Source organism: Oratosquilla oratoria, chromosome 19 (genome assembly GCF_046742065.1).
Source record: "Oratosquilla oratoria isolate Oo_2021 chromosome 19, ASM4674206v1, whole genome shotgun sequence".
NCBI classification, from domain to species: domain Eukaryota; kingdom Metazoa; phylum Arthropoda; class Malacostraca; order Stomatopoda; family Squillidae; genus Oratosquilla; species Oratosquilla oratoria.
The window spans coordinates 50,964,512-50,986,247 of record NC_134795.1 but is presented as its reverse complement, the minus strand read 5'-3'; the positions used below and the strand labels follow the sequence as shown (position 1 = coordinate 50,986,247).

Below are 21,736 nucleotides of genomic sequence, written 5' to 3'. Positions count from 1 at the left end.
AGCCAGTTCCGCTTGCAACAGATTGCTTCTGTAAACAGTATTGCTTGAGACAGTATAACAGTCTTTCTGATTGTAGAAAAGGGTGGAGGAGAAAAATTATTGGTGGATGGAGGTAAAGTCACGCCCTTAAAGGGTGGCACTTATTTGTAACATTCAAAGTTATTGGATGAATTAAATTGTGATGTCGGAGCAGACTTGGCTTGGTGGGTGTCAGAGGATCCCAGGTGGGAGTCCCTTGGTGTAGATCAAAAACCAAGTGCATTTACTTAGAAGAAAGAAGATAAGAAAAATCAATCTCATTTAATTCACCCCCTCAAGCTTTGAGTGAAGGACAAGGCATGGGGCCTTCAGAAGAATGAAAATTACTAAGTGTTAGAGCCAATGGACCTAATAGCCACTTACACTGTCAAAACTGACACATGAACAAAGATTGGAGAAATTACATCTGTCAACACTGGAACACAGAAGAGAAAGAGGTTATTTATTGACCATTTACAGAATTGTGAAAGGGATGGAAATCGTCGATAGAGATGATTTATTAAAGTGGGACAGAAGAGAAACAAGAGGACACGAAAAGAAACTAAAGGACACTTATAGAAGAGACCTGAAAAAGAACAGCTTCCTACATAGAGTGTCTGGACAAACTAAATGGAGAAACAGTGAATATCAAAACTATACACGATTTTAACCCCTTCCATACGGTGCCGCACACGTAGGCGTCATGAGGAGCAAGTGGATTCGCGACGCTGCCATATCGGCGTCTTGATTATATTTATTGTAGTCGTCCCTGTTTTTTTACATTCTCCCTAATGCGCCCTTAATCCCATTATCTGTGGTTTTCAAAATTCGTGGGTGAAAGAGAGAACAATCGATATAAGCGGTGACTATATTTTATGATGCGAATATTATTACGACACGTCATACGGCTGGCATTGGCTGGTGCCCGCGAGATTTAAGTCCCGTACTGAAGTGGTTAAGAATAAACTGGATGCGGAGAGATACGAAAACGGGCCACTACGAGCATAGCTCTTGTCCTGTAAAATACCACTAGGTAAATACATACATATACCAAAGGCTTTTTCCCCCTTATAAGCTGGGTAGTCAAAAAGAAAAAGGCATAGAAACCACTCTCACCCATTCCATTCCCTACATATTCCACTCCCCTCCACCCTCCCTCTCATCTTGGCACCTCCTGGATGATGGGTCATCCCTGCATCCTGTTCACTGCCCTGGGTCAGAAGCAGTGTCGCAAGACACAGTACATCCACAGTAAGGCCGCTTTATAAAATCGGAAAAAAAAAAAAAAAAAAAACTCTCCGTCCCCTCATACAGAAAAGGGAAGACAGGGAGAAATCCCTTCAGGCTGCATCAAATTTTTTCTCATACTTCCTCACCTCCCATCCCCCACCCACTCCCCCTCATGCATCACAGCATCATCCATACACAACTCTTCTCCATTCACCCCTATCTTCTGTCCTCTCCCGTCCTTCCTCAACAGACATTCCTCTCTTTTGTAATGCCCCTTTCACCCCATCCATCCATCTCATCCTAGGACGTCCTCTCATATTCACACCTTCCACACCTCTTTTACTAATCTTTCTTCATTCATTCTTTCCATGTGTCCAAACTATCCCAATATTCTTTCATCAACCCTATCTCCCAGCTCCATTTCCACCCCTGTTGTCCTCCTCACCTCCTCATTTCTCACTCTATCTAGCCTAGTAACCCCTATCATACTTCTCAGACATTTCATCTCAAACACATTCAAACTCTTTCTCTCTTCCTCTCTTATGTTCCATGTTTCTTCCCCATACAGTGCTGTTGTTGTTGTTGTTGTTGTTGTTGTCGTTCCCTAGACTGTCTGTTCGAGCAGTCCCGTCTCCCCAAGGAAGGCCACAGCCGAAACTGGGTTTTCCCACAAATCCTTTATAGAGTGTATGTTGTGTTGTTTGCGTGCATGATTGTGTATAATGCAGTCTTCCATTATGTGTTGTATGGTATGGGGTGAAGTGTTACATCCTGGGCAGCTGTTCACAACACGGTCGTCCAGCCTCTTCTGGTAGCTTAGAAGTGCTGGGTGGTGACCGCATCGCAGTCTGGCCAAGTGGACTCTGTCCTTTCGTGGGAGAGAGGATTCAGAAGGGTGGATATCAGGGGGTCTGGCATGCAGCAGTGTGTTGTCTTTCAGTGTGTTAATTGAGCGGTGAGTGATATGATTATGAATATGTTTCCGGAGGCTGGAAACACTTCTTATAAAACAGAACAGAAACAGAACACTTCTTATAACATTGGACATTAGTAAAGCTTTTGATGCTATCCCCCGCCACAACCTAACAAATAAAATATATAACACAGACATGCACAATAACACCAAAAGATGGCTGGCCAATTATCTGGCAGGCAGGAATGCTCATGTGTCATATAATGGCCAATCATCGCACATCAGAAACATTAGGAACGGAGTACCACAGGGCTCAGTTCTATCCCCCACACTATTTAATCTATACATGCATGACTTACCCACACCAGACACCTCAGAAATACAAATCTCTTCCTACGCAGATGACATAACAATCACATGCACACATCGTAACACAGACAAAGCTGCAGAAATAATCCAGCCATACCTTGACACACTCAACACATGGTTCATCACAAACAGACTCAAAATAGCTCCAACCAAATCACCAACTGGACAAAAGAACACAAATACATACCTCATCTCTACATCAACAACACTCTAATACCACACACAAACACACCGAAAATTCTTGGTGTAACATACGATACATCCATGTCTTTCAAACAACACATCACAAACATAAAAAACAAATGCACACCTAGACTTAACGCACTTAAGTCAATCACTGGAACAACATTTGGACAAAACAAAGAAACTAATATAACAATATACAAACAATGCATACGCTCAGTGATGAATTATGCGAGTCCTGCATGGGCTCCTAATCTCAGTGAGACACACCACAACACCCTTCAAATCATACAAAACAAAGCCCTAAAAACAATTACAGGCTGCACAAATACAACACCTACAGACCATTTACACCATGAAACAAGTCCTCAAAGTCAAGGACCACCTCGACATGAGAGGCACACAAACACTTACCGCAGCCACCACAAACACATCACACCCGCTACACTACATAGCAGAACACCCACACACACCAAGAAACATTAGAACTACACCCAAAGACCTTTATTACACACAGATACTCTCTTCTCTTCCTCCACAACCACCAAATACAGTGCTGTTGGCACAATCACTGCTTCATATAACCTCCTCTTAGCATCCATTCCCAGATGTCTATTTCTCATATGCAAAATATCTTCCTTTCCTCTACACTCTTCTAACTACCCGGTCCATATGTGCTCACAAAGACCCAGGCCCACATCTCCCTTCCCAGTTTCACCTTCATCCACATTAATCTTGAAGAAACCTTCCACTCCACCATACACCATACACCTATTAAAACGGGACAGAGGAAAAACAAGAAGACATGCAATGAAACTCAAAAAGGATAACTACAGAAGAGACCTGAAAAAGAACAGCTTTCCACATACAGTGATAGAGGTATTGAACAAATTGGATGAAGAAATAGTGTGTGCAAACACAATACAACAATTTAAGAACAAACTTGATCTTGCAAGATACAAAAACGGGTCACCACGACCATAGCTCCCCTTCCCGTATAATACAACTAGGTAAATATTAGTATAGCCACCCCTTCCCTCCCTCGTCCTCTCCTCACTCCCATACTCAAAGTCACCCCTCCCTTTCAACTTAGTTACACTTATTGCCAACACATCATTCTTTCTGCTCACAAACATACTGCCTACCTCTTCCCTTTTACTCTCATCTGTACCACACCCACACACATTAAAAGATCCAAACCTTAGTGTTCTAATTGGAAAAGTCCTCCCAGACCGTCTTATCCCTTGACTTTTCATAGGAATGTACCCATCAGGATAACAGAGAGGAAGATGCCTAGTCCCATCACTCCATCCCATTTTAGCTGCCTTTATAACCTGAGTGGGTAAACTCGGTGGCAGTATTCTTTCTTCCCCTGACCACAGGGGGGGTAGGTGAAAACGGAAATATATATTCAGAGAAATGGTACAGGACAGTATTAAGAGTGGGAGGGGGGCAGCATAACAGAGGGACAGTTGCAGTACAATAAAGTAACATCATTTCCCTCTGAGTAGATCATTCCTCTATCATTAACAAAATGATGTGTGGCTCTGGTCCATAGGGGTGCCCCATATTAACCCTAAAGTATCAGCTACATGCTACTAAGCAGATTTTACTGTACAATAACATGCAACCAATATCTCAAACGGGTAAAAGCAAGATCAAGCTGGAATTAATTTAACCTCTTCACTCCGGGGCACATCGCACGTCTGCCAGCATTAGCTGCCCGACATGAGATGATGCGTCATAATAATCGCATTATAAAAAATAAAGTCAGTGCTCAATCGTTCGTTCTCTTTCACCCGTGAATCTTTATAACCATAGAAAATATGATGAAGCCAGTTTAGAGAGAATGGAGGTTACGTAGGTACAACTACAATAAATATAATCAAGACGCCGACGTCGGCATCATCGCATACCCACTTGCTTCTCATGACGCCTACGTAGGCGTCACCGTATGGAAGGGGTTAAATCTAATTATGATAATTAGAGAATAAGGAAATATAACCCACATTGAAAACATATTTTAATTTGAAGCTATGTATGATTGTTTGGACACATGGAAAGTATGAGTGAAGAAAGACTGGTAAAAGAGGTATGGAAGGCAGATGTGGAGGGAGTGAACATGAGGGGATGTCCTAGGATGAGGTGGATGGATGGGGTGAAGGGGGCTTTGGGGAAGAGGGGAATGTCTGTTGAGGAAGGACGGGAGAGGACAGAAGACAGGGGTGAATGGAGAATGGTTGTATATGGATGATGTGATGCATGAGGTGGAATGGGTGGGGGGATGGGGGGTGAGGTAGTATGTGTGAGCAAAATTTGACACAGCCCGAAGGGATTTCTCCCCGTCTTCTCCTTTTATGCATGGGGGGACAGAGAGGGGGGGGTCGCCGATTTAATGAAGTGGCCTTGCTGTGGATGTGCTGTGTCTTGCGACACTGCTTCTGACCCAGGGCAGTGGACAGGGTGCAGGGATGACCCGTCATCCGGGAGGTGCTAAGATAAGAGGGAGGGATGGAATGGGTGGGAATGATTTTATGCCTTTTCCTTTTTGGCTACCTCCCTTGTAAGGGGGAAAAACCTTGGTATATGTATGTATGTATGTAAGTATGATAGCTGGAGAGTAATAGACTGGTCCCTTTCCTACGAGTTACAATTAGGTAAATACATTCATTGTATAAAAGTCTTTATGTTCAGGACACAAAATATAATTTTTTTTGTATCAATACATACCTTCACAAGATTATTTTCAACATCAGCAGCAGCAGCAATCTTGGCAACATGAGAATAGCCATCAATATATGACAGAATTTGTTGAGTTGTCAGATCCCAGAGATCAGTTCTTTGTAGCACTCTCTCTGACACTAAAATGGGAACATGATAATCATATACTCTTGCTGGATCTCTATACACTCTTACAACCTTGAGATGAAGTATTGAAGTGTGTTTCTCTTTGGATTCCCCATCTATGGAGTTCTGTCTTTGCTCAAACTCCTCATCCAGACTTTTGGAACTTGGTTTCACAACTGGCTCTACTTTCTTACGATCACAGACCATGCTCATTCTTCTTCCATGAATACCTTTTCTGTCATTCTCAATCTGTCTTCTGTCACTGACCAAACTATATTTCCTATCACCTACATCATGCATCGTAGCTCTCCTGTCCTTCCCCTCATTAATACTTCGGTCTCTCAGTCTTATGGAAAGTGTGCAACTACCCTTTGCATTTAAATCCTGTAATATTTTTTTCAATATCCCAAGAAGTTGGCATCTTGTGTCATCACTCGATAGGAACTGATTTTCTAATTCTAAGTTTTCTAAGTATTCAGAAAGTTTTTTAACAACTGGTTCATACTGTACGGTCCTCGAACTTGCACCACAGACAAAGCACAAATTAAATATGAGAGCATTTCTGGCATATTTTTGGTTCTTGATCTCATTTGGATATCCTGTAATTTTGTGTCCAAGAACATTAACAGTTATCACTTGCTTCTGTATGTGAGCCTTTGGAATAATGTACACATTGACAGCATCAAAAATTTCCTTGGTAACAGCTCCTTCTGGATATTGGTAAGAAATAATTGGTCCTATATCAGGATGGAACTCGGCAAGAAAGATGCTTCGTATTGGACCTTCTTTCCCAATTTCTTCCTCCATCTATGAAAAGAGAAGACAAGGAATGAAAGTTAACATTAAGATGGTTCCCTAGAACCAATATACATACATATACCAAAGGCTTTTTTCCCCCTTATAAGGGAGGTAGCCAAAACACAAAGGCATAAAAACCACTCCCATCAATAGGCAAGTACTTAAATACATATCATACATTAGCATAAAAACCACTCCCACCAATATGCAAGTACTTAAATACATGTTACACATTAGTCACAATAATGGTTTACTGGTAGGAAGACCACATTATTTCATGGAAGATATGCTAGGAACATGAGATGCAAAAGGTCATGGAAATTACCTTCATGATTATGAAACATGACCTGAATGTGAGTGATCAGATTGATGTTGTATTTATGTAGTCAGTACAAGAGGCTTACATCCAACAAAAATAATCAGTCACAAGATATAGCAAATGAGGTAATCATCAAGTCTTAAAGTTAGCAGGGAAGAAATAATATAAAACCATTTGGATTAAGAAAGACAACACTGAGGATAAATGTGCAAAGACACAAACTTATAAAGGAAGCAGAGGTAAAAAATTAAATGAGAAGAAACACAGGAGCTATTTTTTTAGAGTTCTCCATCAGGGTTAGAAGAAATGATTTCAAAAGAGGTAGTAGTGATATAGCACAGGAAGCATACATACATACATATATACCAAAGGCTTTTTCCCCCTTACACAGGGATAGCCAAAAAGAAAAATGCATAGAAACCACTCCCACCCATTCCATTTCCTATATATTCCACTCTCCTCCACCCTCCCTCTTATCTTGGCACCTACTGGATGACAGGTCATCCCTGCATCCTGTCCATTGCCCTGGGTCAGAAGCACTATAAGGAAATTAAAATTAGACTGCTAATGTTGATAGTTATCTGCCAGGTTATAGATAAATTATTGATGGTAAATCAATCTGGTATTTAGTGCTTAGCAGAGACCTAACTCCCAAGAAATGTTGATACATAGTTGGGGAATAACAGATACGCCATCTGAAGAAGAAAGAAGATGAAATGTGTGGTTGTGAAAAACAACATAATGGTGAAAGAAGTGAATCTAAGCAAGGGCAAGGCTGAGGCAATCCTTCAAAATTTGTACCAAAAGGCTAAAGAGAAGAGACCTTATGGTGGTATGTGTCATTTTCTCTGCTTTTATTCTTTCCTAGTATGCAAGTATTGAGAGATGGATGGATGGGGTGAAAGGGGCATTACAAAAGAGAGGAATGTCTGTGGAGGAAGGACGGGAGAGGACAGAAGATAGGGGTGAATGGAGAAGGGTTGTGTATGGGTGATGCTGTGATGCATGAGGGGGAGTGGGTGGGGGATGTGGAGTGAAGAAGTATGTATGAGAAAAAATTTGACACAGCCCAAAGGGATTTCTCCCCGTCTTCTCCTTTTCTGCATGAGGGGACAGAGAGGGGGGATCGCTGAATTTATGAAGCGGCCTAGCTGTGGATGTGCTGTGTCTTGCAACACTGCTTCTGACCCAGGGCAGTGGACAGGATGCAGGGATGACCCATCATCCAGGAGTTGCAAGATAAGAGGGAGGAAGGAGGGTGGAGGGGAGTGGAATATGTAGGGAATGGAATGGGTGAGAGTGGTTTCTATGCCTTTTTCTTTTTGGCTACACCCCATGTAAGGGGGAAAATGCCTTTGGTATATGTATGTATGTATGTACACAAGAGGGGGATGTCCAGTGAGCAAGAAAGGGAGAAAGCAGGGTATAGGGGTGAGTGGAGAATGGCTGTATATAGATGATACTGTAACCAAGGAAAGGAGTGGGGGATGGGGAGGGAGAGTAGGGAGTGGTTATGTGTGAATGATACTCTGATGCAGCCCAAAGGGATTTCTCCCCACCTTTTCTATTTTCCACATAAGGAGATGGAAGGTGGCGGGGGGGGTCACTAATTAAGTGAAGTGGCCTTGCTGTGGATGTACTGTGTCTTGCAGCACTGCCTCTGACCCAGAGTGGTGGGCTGGAGGCTGGGATGACCCTTCATCCATGAGGAGCTAAAATGAGAGGTAGGACAGGGTACATGCCTTCTGACTTGGCCACCTCCCTTATAAGGGGGAAAAAAGCCCTTGGTATATAGATAGATAGCATGTCATACTTCCCTATTACCCTATCCATTATATTACACTACTTTAGTGAAATACTATCAAACTCAAGAATGTCACTCGATTTCCATACCACTTTTTCAATTCTAGATGAATCACAGATAACATTAGTAGCCCAAGGAGGTCACTTCCATTACACAACACAAGCTGAAAAAGATTAGCACACATAAGTAAGCCTGCAATCTTTGCAGAAACAAGTTATTGTTCATCTTAATTCCTTTCACTCTTGCTGGCTGAGTGATTACTCAATGATTTTGCCCTGGCTCATGCCTCACTATTATGCTCAACTTCTGAGAAACTCATCCATAAGGGATTAAAAAATATGGCAAATTACCTTTTTCAGCCAAGCTGAGGAATTTAGAAACATTTAGAAAAAGAAACTACACACAAGGTTGAACAGAAATCACAAATTCATTATTTGATATGGTTTAACGCCACAAACTCCCTCCTATTGGAAGGCTAGGATGGTGCCCCTCACAGAGGACTTAGCATGGAATTTAATGAACCATGCCCTTGGTTCAACTTCGCCGGTGGCAGGATTCGAACCACCATCCCCTCGACCTTTGCCACAAGTAATGGCACCCTGACCTGCTCAGCCAGCAAGCTTCCAAAATTCATTATTTAATATGGAAAAATAACTGAAATATAAAACCAAGATGATGAACAAACTAGAGGTTAATACCACTAAATTGAAGTCAATTATTGTATAGAGAATCTCAAAGGAATGATGGTGAATATTAAGAAAGTTTTCCCTTCTAATGTGTCACCTTATGGAACAACTAAAAGAGAAAATAGTATAGTTTATACAAATCAATTCAAGATTATGTTTTATTAATAGAGACAGGGAAAAGACCCCATGAGCACAAGTCTTTTCTTGAACATTATCAATGAATCCAATACCCCAGATCTTTTCCAGAAGACCCACACCCCCCAGATAACTGGCAACAGTCACCCGACTGACCCATGTCACTCAAAAAGGAAATATTGTGTTTGTTATCTAAGAACAGTTGTTGTAGGGCTGTGTAAGATGAAATGCTCAGTGCCCTCTGTGTGATGGTTGCATTTGGAGCAGTTTGATTCTGTGACCAGACCTACTGTCTTAGTGTTGGTTGGTGCCCTAAATACAAGTATATGTGGTTCTTCCCTTAAGAAGGATTTTTTTAGTACAACTTGGTAAACACTATCTATACACTGAGGGCTTTTTTCCCCCTCATAAGGGAGGTAGCCAAGTCTTAGTCACTCATATACTCCCACCCATCACCCTCGTTTCCCTCTCATCTTAGCTCCTCATGTATAAAGAGTCATCGTGGTCTCCTACCCATTGCCTGGGTCAGAAGCAATGCAGTAAGACACAGTACATCCACAAGAGGGCTGCTTCACTTACATGCCAGTCCCCCCCCCTCTCTATTTACATCCCTTGGTACAAACTGTACAAAAAAATTGTGTGTGCAAACACCATACAAGAATTTAGAAACAAACTAGATGTTGCGAGATACAAAGACAGGTCACTATGAGCATAGCTCCCTTTCCTGTATAATACAACATGGTAAATACACCTACACCTCCTTCCCATATCAGCACCTTGAGGATGAAGGGTCAACCTGCCTGCTGACATAATGCTTGGGTCAAATGCAGTGCAGAAAGGTATAGCTCCAGATCAAGGCCTTTGTTTCATCATATGGTGACCCCCTCCTTATCCTCTAATGAATGGGACAGTTGCAAGAAATATTCCTTTCAACAATGTCATCCAATTCATCCATTTATGTTCTTTTATATATATATATATATATATATATATATATATATATATATATATATATATATATATATATTATATATATATATATATATACATACATATGGGATGGGGTAGTGTGAGAGGTAAATGCAAGGGTAGTGGGTCAGGAATTGGAGATGGATAAAGAAAATGGAGAAAAGTGGGAAGTGAGCCAACTGTTGTTTGCAGACGACACTGCGCTTGTAGCAGGGTCGGAGGAGGGATTGAGGAAGTTGGTGACAGAGTTTGGGAGAGTATGTGATAGAAGAAAGCTAAAGATAAATGTGGGTAAAAGTAAGGTGATGAGATGTACAAAGGGTGAAAGTGGCAGTAGACTGGAAGTGAGCATTAAAGGAGAGCGACTGGAGGAAGTGGATAGTTTTAGATACTTGGGTGCAAATGTGGCAGGAAAGGGTGGAGTGAAGGTGGAGGTAGAATGTAGATTGAGAGAAGCGAGTAAATGCCTTGGTGGATTAAAAAGTGTAATGAGGAATAGACATTTGGGAATGGATGCTAAGAGGAGACTGTATGAAGGAGTGATTGTGCCAACAGCACTGTATGGGGCAGAAACATGGAACATAAGAGAGGAAGAGAGGAAGAGTTTGAATGTGTTTGAGATGAGGTGTCTGAGAAGCATGATGGGGGTTACTAGGCTAGATAGAGTGAGAAATGAGGAGGTGAGGTGGAGAACAGGAGTGGAAAGGGAGTTGGGAGACAGGGTTGATGAAAGAGTATTAGGATGTTCCATGTTTCTGCTCCATATATATATATCATTGTCCAGAAGGTTCCCCAAAATTGTCAAGGGAGAGGCACTTTTTTCAGCAATACTGGGTAATCTGACAACCATAAGTGTCATTTATGGCAGCATCATAGCTCTCATCAGATTATCCGGTACAGTCACAACTAGGTTTACCAATCCAAAGACAATTTTTTTTAACTCGCTTTTACATGTAAAGGTAGGTTTATTTAATACATACATACATATACCAAAGGGTTTTTCCCCCCTTACAAGGGAGGTAGCCAAAGTCAAAGGCATAAATCCACTCCCACACATTTCATCCCCACATACACCACTCCCATTCACTACCCCTCCCTCCCTCTTTTCTTGGCTCCTCCTAGATGATGGGTCATCCCTGCATCTCGCCCACTGCCCTGGGTCAGAAGCAATGCAGCAAGACACAGCACATCCACAGGAAGGCAACTTCATTTAATCAGCAACCCCCTCTCCATCCCCTCATACAGAAAGAGAAGATGGGGAGAAAACCCTATAGGCTGCGTCAAAATATCATTCACACATACTCCCTCCCCACCGTCCAGTCCCTTCCATGCCTCACAGCATCACCCATACATAACCATTCTCCACTCACCCCTACCTTCTGTCTTCTCCCTTCCTTCCTCAACAGACATTCCCCTTTTACCCCGTCTATCCATCTCATCCTTGGTTGCCCCCACATGTTCACTCCTTCCACCTCTGACCTTCCACACTTCTTTTACTAATCTTTCTTCACTCATTCTTTCCATGTGTCCAAACCATTGCAATACTCTTTCATCAACTGTATCTCCCAATTTCCTTTCCACCTCCAATCTCCTCATTTCTTACTCTATCCAGCCTAGTAAACCTTACCATACTACTCAGGCATTTCATCTCAAACACATTTAAGCTTTTCCTCTCTTATGTTCCATGTTTCTACCCCATACAGTGCTGTCAGAACAATCACTCCTTCATACAATCTCCTCTTAGTATCCATTCCCAAATGTCTATTTCTCATTACACTTTTTAATCCCCCAAGGCAATTACTAGCTTCTCTCAACCTACCTCTACCTCCACTCCCCCCTTTCCCGCCACATTTGCCCCCAAGTATCTAAAGCTATCTATTTCTTCAGTCTCTCTCCCTTAATACTCAAGTCCAATTTGCTGCTATCCTCTCTCCTTGTATATCTCATCACCTTACTTTTACCCACACTTATCTTCAACTTCCTTCTTTTGCACACCTTCCCAAACTCTGTCACAATTTCCTTAATTGCTTCTCTGATCCTGCTACAAATGCAGTGTCGTCTATACAGTCGTTTATTTAATAAAACATATAAAATCATATGTTAAATTCATTTCACTCATTTCAACTACTTTGGTTTTAAGGGTTTGATCACCCTTGCAGATGGGTGAACACCCAATTCCTTGCAGTGTGCATAGAGGATAAAATACAAGACCCAAAGTAAGATCATCTTCACAGCCACACTGGAAACAAAGGCAATCATTGCAAGCACTATAATATGGTTTTTCCATTGGGGTTATGTAAGACAGGTTTCCCTGCACAAAAACTCAGGTCAGTATGGCAAAGATCACTAAATTTGCCCTACAGGACAGCATCAAGTTGCTCCTTTTGGTCACGACTCAGGTTTTTCTGAGAGCACATCACTCATCTTGAACATTCATTGCACTGAATCAGTTTTTTGTGGTTTTGGCAAACTGTGGTGGAGGAGGAAAGGGCATACCCTCTCTGCCATTGCATTTCTTTCCCAAGGAGGGTCTGTGACCTTCAGTAGTAGACTTTTCCACACACATTTTCAAAGCTCTGATAATGTTCACCACCCAAAGCTTGGATTGGATCAGGCAAGTGGTGTATTTCAGAAAAAAATAAATAAATAAATAAATAAAAGTAGAACAGGAAGTCTTAGGGCTTTGCATTTGAATATGTAGTCAACATTTCCACACTTCTTAACATTAGACATATATTGGACTGACTTTCAATGAATATCAAAACTCACTTAAGTCTGCATGCTTTTTCAGGTCCTTCTTTTGGATGGCAATCTTGGCTAAAGAAAAGTCTATCACACTTAGATGCTGGACCAAAGCATCAATTTCCGCTACAGCTGAAGGTTGATTTTTTTTCTCTCTCCTCCTCTAAACTGAAGCTCCTGGAAGACTGTCTCCATGAGTTCCTTGGGGGGCAGAAACAGCATTCAAAACTTCCTGCATGTGACTCAGCTAGCTTTTTTTTTAACACAGATTCTAGTTCCTTATCATACTTTGTGGGGTTCCTCATCAACCCAACCCCTTTAGCCCTAGGTTCTGAATACTCATCATTCTCTCTGTCAGGCTTTTCACAAATTATTTGGTGGTATACATATGGCACAAACCAAGTCAAAATCAATTGCCCTGAACAATGCTAATAAAGCCAATTGTGTCCTTTAAAATGTTGGGTTAAGGGCTGGGCCATCTGTGTACATAAGGATGATGGGCTTCAGGGAGCCAATGTCTTTTTCAAAAATGCTCCCTAATTCAATTGCATGTCTAATAGCAGAACTTGGTTGAAAAGCATTTTCCTTCAGTCTTACATTGTCCTTGCCACTGTAGTAGCCACCTTCCACATCTTCAGGCATATCAATAAAGAAGTGTACACTGGGTGTCAGAAAATTTAGTGAAGTCATGATCCATAACTTGAAATCTTTTATTCAAATTACACAGAACTTGCCTACCCCTCTCTACAGCAGATGATACAAACACAACATGATCTTTGAACTTGCAAGCAAATTCTTTTCCATAACAGAAGTACGCTGAACTGAAGCAAGCATGAACATTATCCATGCACATCTGAATTTGCTTGTATCATGTACTTAATTTTTAGCTTGCCTGTGTGTGTTAAACACTGACATGATGTCCTAGGCCAAAATCAAAAGTGCAACCATTGCACTGAGGATATAGGGGTACCTGGTGGGGACCTTGCTGAAACATTTTCATGCAGAGGTTTGGCATCTAATGCTTGGGCCATGTGAACCACAGGGTCCCCACCAACTACCTGACCTTGCCTCCACTCATCTATAGCTCTATCAACATGACCATTTATATACCTTTGGCACTCTTGAAGAAAAATATTGCAGGTGTCCCCACTTCTTCCACTATTTGATACAGGTAAATCCCCAGGTAATATCTAGGTCCTCAAGAGCAAGAGCCTCTTTGAGTCGACCATCAACTATGGATTCAGTAAGACATTTTGGATCAGAAGAGTCGCCAGTGAGGGTACGGTAGATTTTACACAGGGCAGGAATTTCAACTTCATACACTGTCCCAGATTTGAGCTTAAATTCTCATTTCGTTGCACAGGGACGGTACTTTGGCATTTGTGACTGCAGACTGTTCCTCACTTTCTGACACACTATCATTCATTCTCCCTCACTGGTAACTCCACTGACCCTCCAAAGGAAATGCAAATGTTCTTTTCACCCTGTAAATTTTGCACACTGAACTGGTACAAAAAGAAATTTCATATACTCATGATGCCTCCTCCAGTCAGCAGGGTAAAAGTCATTAACCACTTCGGTACGATGACGACTACATAGATATCATGAGGAGCGAGTGAGTACACAAGGATGCCAGCATCGGTGTCTTGATTATATTTTTTGTAGTTGTACATGAGCTACCACTGGATTCTGCGAACTGGTTTGATCACATTTCCTGTGTTTGTCATAACTCACAGTAAAAGAGAACAAGTAATACAGCAGTGACTATATTTTATAATGCAAGTAGAGTGATGCAACATACGTATGGCAACCTATGCTGCATGCGAGAATTTGACTCGTACTGAAGTGGTTAAGATGGGCGGGTAGAAAGAAGAAGAAATGGCTTGATGCAGTGTGTGATATTTGGCTTGAAGGCCTGTATTTGGTGGGGCACTAGTGTGAAGAATTTTCCAGTCCTCATTAATATCTGCAACAAAACACAACTTTTTCTGTTTTTTCCTAATAGCAATAGCAGTTTGCACATTTTCTGAGGTTATCAGCAAGCCTTAGAACTGCTTCTTTCACACCAGCCCATTTCTTATTCTTAATGTATGAAGACCCACTTGAGTGAACAAAGAAGATGTTTCAAGTTTACCTTGTTGGCATAGAGTCAATAGTCCTCTTTATCTGTTTTCTGTTTTGTGGGTTGTTGTAACCTTGGATGGAGCCCAGCAGATAAGGAATGCAGATCTCCCTGCCCTGCCAGCAAGAGTAGAATAATGCCTGTCAAGATACCACATCACATCAATGTACATACATACATATACCAAAGGCTTTTTTCCCCCTACACAGGGGGTAGCCATCAATGTGGCTTTAAAAAAAATTCCGACAATATCAACTATCTCAGAACTCCAGCCTAACTCGTAATTTTAAAGCCAATCAGTCATGTAATTTTTAAGGGACAACTTAGCATTTTGTTGAGCACTTCACATGAGTAACATGGCAATGTCCACAGATTGCCAGGGCATATTTTCATACTTGGTTTGACAAGGCAGAATTCCAGGTAGCTTCTAATGGTTGAGACAGCAGTTCCAAGAGTGCAGATGTGATCAAGATGCACATTCTGGTCATCCTTCCTGGGCCATATGTAGGCATTCACCTGAAAGAAAGCAGATTCAATGTACATGTATGTAACACTTTCAAAAATATGTCTGTTGCACAAAGCCAATTTAACTGTGGACTGACATCATACTGGTACCAGATATCAAAACAATATCAACCATACCATGACTAGAATCAAGAGTGAATTAGAAAATCAGCTCCATTAATTCTGTGCAGCCCTGTAGATGCAAGAAAAATCAATAATTCCCATCTCATCTCCAGCCCCAAATCTGAATTGAAAAACCAACAACACAAGTCTACTTCAAATACCTGGAGCCAAGATTGTGAACCAAATAGGAGGCATGCTAGCCAGTGTACATACACATGCACCGCATCGATTCAGATCATTCATATACCAACGCTGCAGAAACCAAACCATGGTGGTAGCAAATATAAAAGAACTCAACATTGGAATTAATGATTCCTCTCCGAATAACAATCCATGCTCATGCAAAGTTGTCTGCAGACTTGGCCCATTGTCAAACTCACCCATTTAAACCAGGTCAAACACAGTGCACGATTCTGGCACAAAATGGCCATACCATGGCCACAAAGTCTTTGTCCCACAGACGACCTGGATAATGATGAATGACATCATGGTGGAGCATGACAAATGCTCTTGGATGGCCCACCAGGTGTTTTCAATATCACAAAATACACTAGAGAACAATGCTGCAGCTTGATCGATCATCTGGGGATTGCCAGGTCATGCTGGAAACAAGTCTACTGCACATGCATAGCTAGTTGTCTGGCAAAAAAAAAAAAAAAAAAAAAAAAAAACATAGCACCACTTTTAGGCACAAACAGGGACAATTGTTTTATATATATATTGTAACGTAATATTAGATATCTTCACATACCAGCCGCCCGTAACAATATATATATATTTTTTTATCTTTCTTACGTAGCCTAAACTACAACCTTAGAGTGTATGGTAATGGCTCTCAAGGCCTCCCATAGATCTCCGGGAAGAAATTTTGGATAGTGGTGTATGTTGGTGGGGCAGTTGCCAGTTGTCAGCTCTAACTGTGTAAATAGGGGGGGGGACATGGGGGTAAAAAAGAAATCAAATGGAGAAAAAACAAAAATGAATAAAATCTAACAAAGGTAACTTAACCTAACCTGCATTTAATAATGCAGTACCTGTAATTCTAGACATCATCAGGCCATTGTCATTGTCTCTAACCTCTGAATCTATCAAAACAAAGTTGGCGTCTAAAGGAGTCTACGTAATTTCATTCGTTTCTCCATAGCTTTTAGCAATGCTTTATGATATTGATTTCCACCAAGAAAAATATCTATTACATTGTTGTATTATAATTTATAAAAATATTAAATTTTCTAATGTTATACTGCATAGGTGTGTAATTCTAAAAAATAATACCAAAATAACATACAGGCATATTATATACAATATAAGGCCACAAATTCACTGGGGGTATGGTAAGATTGGCTGCCATAACAATAGTGATAAAGGAGATTGACATCTCATAAAATCCATTATTATTTTAGTTGTGCACACCTACATGATATAGCATTAGAAAATTAAATATTTTGTAAATTATAATACATGAACATAATATGTGATTTTCTTGGCAGAAATAAATAACAAAAAACTTTGCTACAAGCAAATCTACTTATGAATGAAGCCACTAGGATACAGTCCAGATGCCATGTTGTCATCTGTCCAGTCCAGTCACTGTCAATTAGACGATGGATTTCATGTGGACCAGGTGTTCTCCAACTCCAGGTGACGTTAACAAGCTGTTACAAAGACAATAGGGCTTCCTTGGACTTTTTGAGAGAACACAGGGTTCTGCTGTCGTCTGTTAATTGCCTGAGGTACAATAATAAAAACTGTCAGCATCTGTGACAACAATGAACCAGATGATCTTTAGAATTTGAGGTGCCGAATTACTAAATATAGGTTACGTAAGTTGGGTAGGTTAGGTTACGTAAGTTAGGTAGGTTAGAGTAGACAAATTTGTCCTTTCATTTCTTTGACCTTGGCATCTATCAAATCAAACATGGCATATCATTCAACCACTGTGACTTCGTTCATTAATAAATCAGTTCTAGAAACTTTTCTTATTAATTTCTGTCAAGAAAATCGCATATTAAATTGATGTATTATAATTTACAAAATTTATAATTAATTTTCTATTGGTATATTGCACAGGTATGCACTTCTAAAAATTTACCTAAAATTCTCCTTCCCATTTCTATGACCACCTTTGACACTATACTGGGTATACAGAATACCATCCTTAAGGACAGAAACACTGGTTACTATGACAAAATACAATACCAAAGGGATGCCAAAGAAAAAACTAAAAGTGGGCAAATTTTAAAATTCCCGAATGTGAGCAATGCAAAAGTAATTTTTACTGATCCACTACTGCGACACTACTTCTAACCCAGGGCAGTGGACAGGATGCAGGGATGACCCGTCATCCAGGAGGTGCCAAGATGGGAGGGAGGGAGGAGGATGGAGGGGAGTGGAATATATAGGAAATGGAATGGGTGGGAGTGGTTTCTATGCCTTTTTCTTTTTGGCTGCCCCCCATGTAGGGGGAAAAAGCCTTTGGTATATGTATGTATATACTACTGAATAAAAATTTGATGTTTATGAATGCTATACCTCTACCAAACATATTCTTGGCAAGCTCTTTACAACATTCTAGCAAGCATGATTTTCCAAGTGCTATCCCCTTTGTGTCTTCCCGGCATAAACAGCAGAACTATTATCATAATTATGTTTTATCAGAATAAATAGGTACCTTATGTGGAAATAAATACCAAAAGCCCTTGCCTACAAGAAAGTAAAGAATTATTTGGCAGCTACAATAAAAGGAATTCTCCAACCCGGAGTGTGAAGTGAAAGTAAGTAATATATGTTGCCCGCACAAAACCTAAAGTTTAATCAGTGCAATATCATGTTGGTGGTTGAACAGTCTTCCACTACTCTGTGAATCTATGTGGCTACACAATATCATACCCACTGCAATTCATCATCACTCAACTTTAGTGACTTTATGACAGAATAAGGAGGAAACTATCCAAATCTTTGGACATACAGAACACAAAATGGAAATGACATTGGTCTACCATGTGTGGAACTTACTATCAAATACTGCACTGTTTAGCTGTACTCATTATAACTTATTCGAATGAAAAATAAATACTACAAGTAATTCATCTTCCTTAAAACATATGTTCTTACTTTTTTCTACAGCAGCGATATAGTTCATCTGTGTCATTCCTCTGTACAAAAGGCTTACTATCTCCAGTAAATTCATCATTAGAAACCACTCTAATTTCTTCCTCGAATTACAGAAACTTCATCTGTGGTCTTCTGAGTTCTTCCTCTTGTAGACAAATTTTTGATAAACTTTTATCGTACTTAAGGTGTAATTTTCGGAAATTCGTTGTACCGTTGAAAATGTAAACATTAGGTCTGTTATTGTACGGTAAAGTTTGTATATGAACAAAATTAGTTGTTTCTGATAATGATATTTTTGTATAACTGTGTTTATAAAAGTACTGATATTTAATCTTAGTCTTATAAACATGTAATTACTGAAATTATGGTTAATGTGGATTGGGTAACCATGACGCAGAATCATGTGATATGTTATCGTTTCAAATATGTTCCATCAGTTTATAGCAGAAACAATATTGACACAACAAAAAATATTACAATTAGAAGTGGGCAAAGTAATGCTATTAGTTTAATATGTGCCATACGACCAAAGCAACACGAGATCGTACATTCTTTTATTGCCCACTTGCAACAAAATACAGTATCTCGACTTTACCCCCCATTCCGTTTTCATAAATCGTTAGCCAATAAATCCAGCCCTTGGTAGATAATAAATATATATTTCCAATGCGTTACATAATCTAATATTGTCATAGGAGATATTTCAGGGTACAAGTTACAAGTGTTTTTTGCCCGGTATCTCCGGCCTTTACCCGCGGGCATTGTAGTTGCTGTATATGGTGCTCTGAGAATGATCAAGCAAGGCGGGAAATAGTACATCCAGCAACTCTCCTCGGTAAAAGTATTTTTGATACAGTGAGTCCTCGGTATACGGTACATATGCGTTCCTGAAAACCTTACCGCAAATTGAAATTACCGTATACCGAACCCAAGTTTCGACTTGGCAGACGTACTTTCTCCCTGCTCTTTCCTCTTCAAAATATCTAATTTTACCTCCAAAACACGAGCGGATACCGTATCTGTGAAATTTTCTTACTGTAAATAGAATCGAGGGTAGTAATAACCAAATACCGTAACTGTGAATTTACCAGATAAAGAATTACCGTATAAGGAGTACTCACTGTATATACAATGCTGACGTCATATACTGTAAGATTTTTTCGATCACTAACCTAATTTCTGTGGACATCCCGTTCCTTTGTTGCCTCTGCCTCACTCTTTTAATCCCCCTTTGTTTCGCACCACACTTCTGTCACTCCCTATCCTAGATTACCCAGCATCATTGCCTATTAGTAAACCTAATTCTTGTACACTTACACTTGTTTCTCCTCGTTCCACACGTACAGTGGGGGCCCCGACACTCTCGAAAACACACACACACACACACACACACACCTTGATCTCGAGATCAACCTATTCTTCATCTTCTTCGTCTCCTCTATTTCCTACCTCGTAATCCTGCAGCCATCTTGGAGGATGTCTGTCGCGCTGGGGCTTTTGGGGAGCTGCTCTCTCGTTCACTACCACGTCGTGACTCTCTGCCTCATTTTTCTCCATCACTCACAACGCGACAAAGATCCAAGATATGTCGAGGCACTCCCTTGACAGAGATGTTGTTCTGCGAATTTAACTCCGTTACGATCCTTCTCGTCCATTGTGACGTGCCTCACCCATACCTCCTCCCCCACCTGTACTGAGGCGGGGCCATCTTCAATATTGGTAGGTAGCCCCGGCCCTACCCGGGGATGTCGCCAATTATATTTAAATAAGGCTCTGTGGAACCGAGTCTTCGTCTTGGCCTAACCTGGGGGACATGTTATACCAGAGAACTGCCTCTATGGATAGTATTAGCACCTTCTCGGCGATGGACTTAATCGTGTCGTTCTACTATTCTATTTCCGCTCGGCCGGTAAGTAGCCCGAAAGAAACGTCTCGTGCTCCACTTGTCCATCATTTCTTTCAGCGCCCCCGACCGAAATGCGGCACTATTATGCATCAGGACTTTATCCACTGGCCCTATTCCTGAAATATTTCATTCATCACCCGTGCAATCTCCTCTCCCGTCTCCATCTTCAGCTCCCGTCAGACGGCGAAGCGTCCCGGGCCGCAGTCAACCATTGATAAGTACATGCCCCGCCGATAGTGGGTTATATCAACCGCCAGCCTCCTCCAATTTTTCTTCTATGCTAAGTTCCCGTGCCGAGTGCGGCCTGGGAGCAGGATCTATTGATTGACATCGGACGCACGCTCTCACCGCCCGCTGGGCTTCTTCCCTCGTTATATTTGGGTCAACCTTCCTTGTCAAGAACAATGACCTATCGACACCTAGATGATGAGTTCCATGCAACTTTTTCACGCAGAGGGACTCTGCAGCGCACACTTCAGACTTCTTGTCTTGTTCTTTCTTCTTTTTCACCCAGATTTTCTTCACTCTGGATAGCGCATCCGTTTTCTTCATTCCTAACGGCACCTGAATCACGCTCATCTTCATGCTGAACTTGTCTATTAATTCCCACAGGATCCCAAGACACCGTTTCACAAGGACCTCTGCAGCCCCTTTCGTGCGTATTCTCTTCTCAGCTATCAGCACTGAGTTCATCCTCCTCGCTACTGTGACTGAGTCAATTCTGATTTCGATCTCACGTAGCCTCCATTTCAGCGCCAGATTGACTCCTTTTATAACCGCGTCTAGCTCCTATACGTTATGTGATGGTAGTCATCCTTTTCTCACTGCCACGCTCCATTTTCGACTACCAAGACGAAGCCGGTTGCTATGCTGCTAGCATCGCACCACACTACACCTGGGCCCTGTTGTGGTGTGTTCCACTGTCCTCTCACTGGCTCATGTCTCATCCGTTGT

At 41.2% G+C, this 21,736-nt stretch overlaps 1 protein-coding gene across 8 annotated transcripts in view; it reads right to left on the bottom strand.

Annotated features, from left to right (window-relative positions):
- Nprl2 (Nitrogen permease regulator-like 2) overlaps positions 1-20,452 on the bottom strand; it is a 28,422-nt gene extending 7,970 nt beyond the window's left edge. The window contains exons 1-5 of one of the 8 annotated variants that reach the window (XM_076203048.1): positions 20,326-20,452; positions 15,531-15,651; positions 15,148-15,275; positions 8,571-8,644; positions 5,444-6,367 (exon numbers count right to left, since the gene is read on the bottom strand). In XM_076203048.1, the coding sequence (XP_076059163.1) occupies positions 5,444-6,367 (924 nt within the window). In that variant the 5' untranslated portion in view covers positions 8,571-8,644; positions 15,148-15,275; positions 15,531-15,651; positions 20,326-20,452. Of the gene's footprint in view, positions 1-5,443; positions 6,368-8,570; positions 8,645-15,147; positions 15,276-15,530; positions 15,652-17,290; positions 17,310-18,876; positions 19,435-20,325 lie in introns of those variants that run through there. The other 7 variants (XM_076203050.1, XM_076203053.1, XM_076203046.1 and 4 more) reach the window with 7 other exon arrangements.
- Between the last annotated feature and the right edge of the window lie 1,284 nt (positions 20,453-21,736).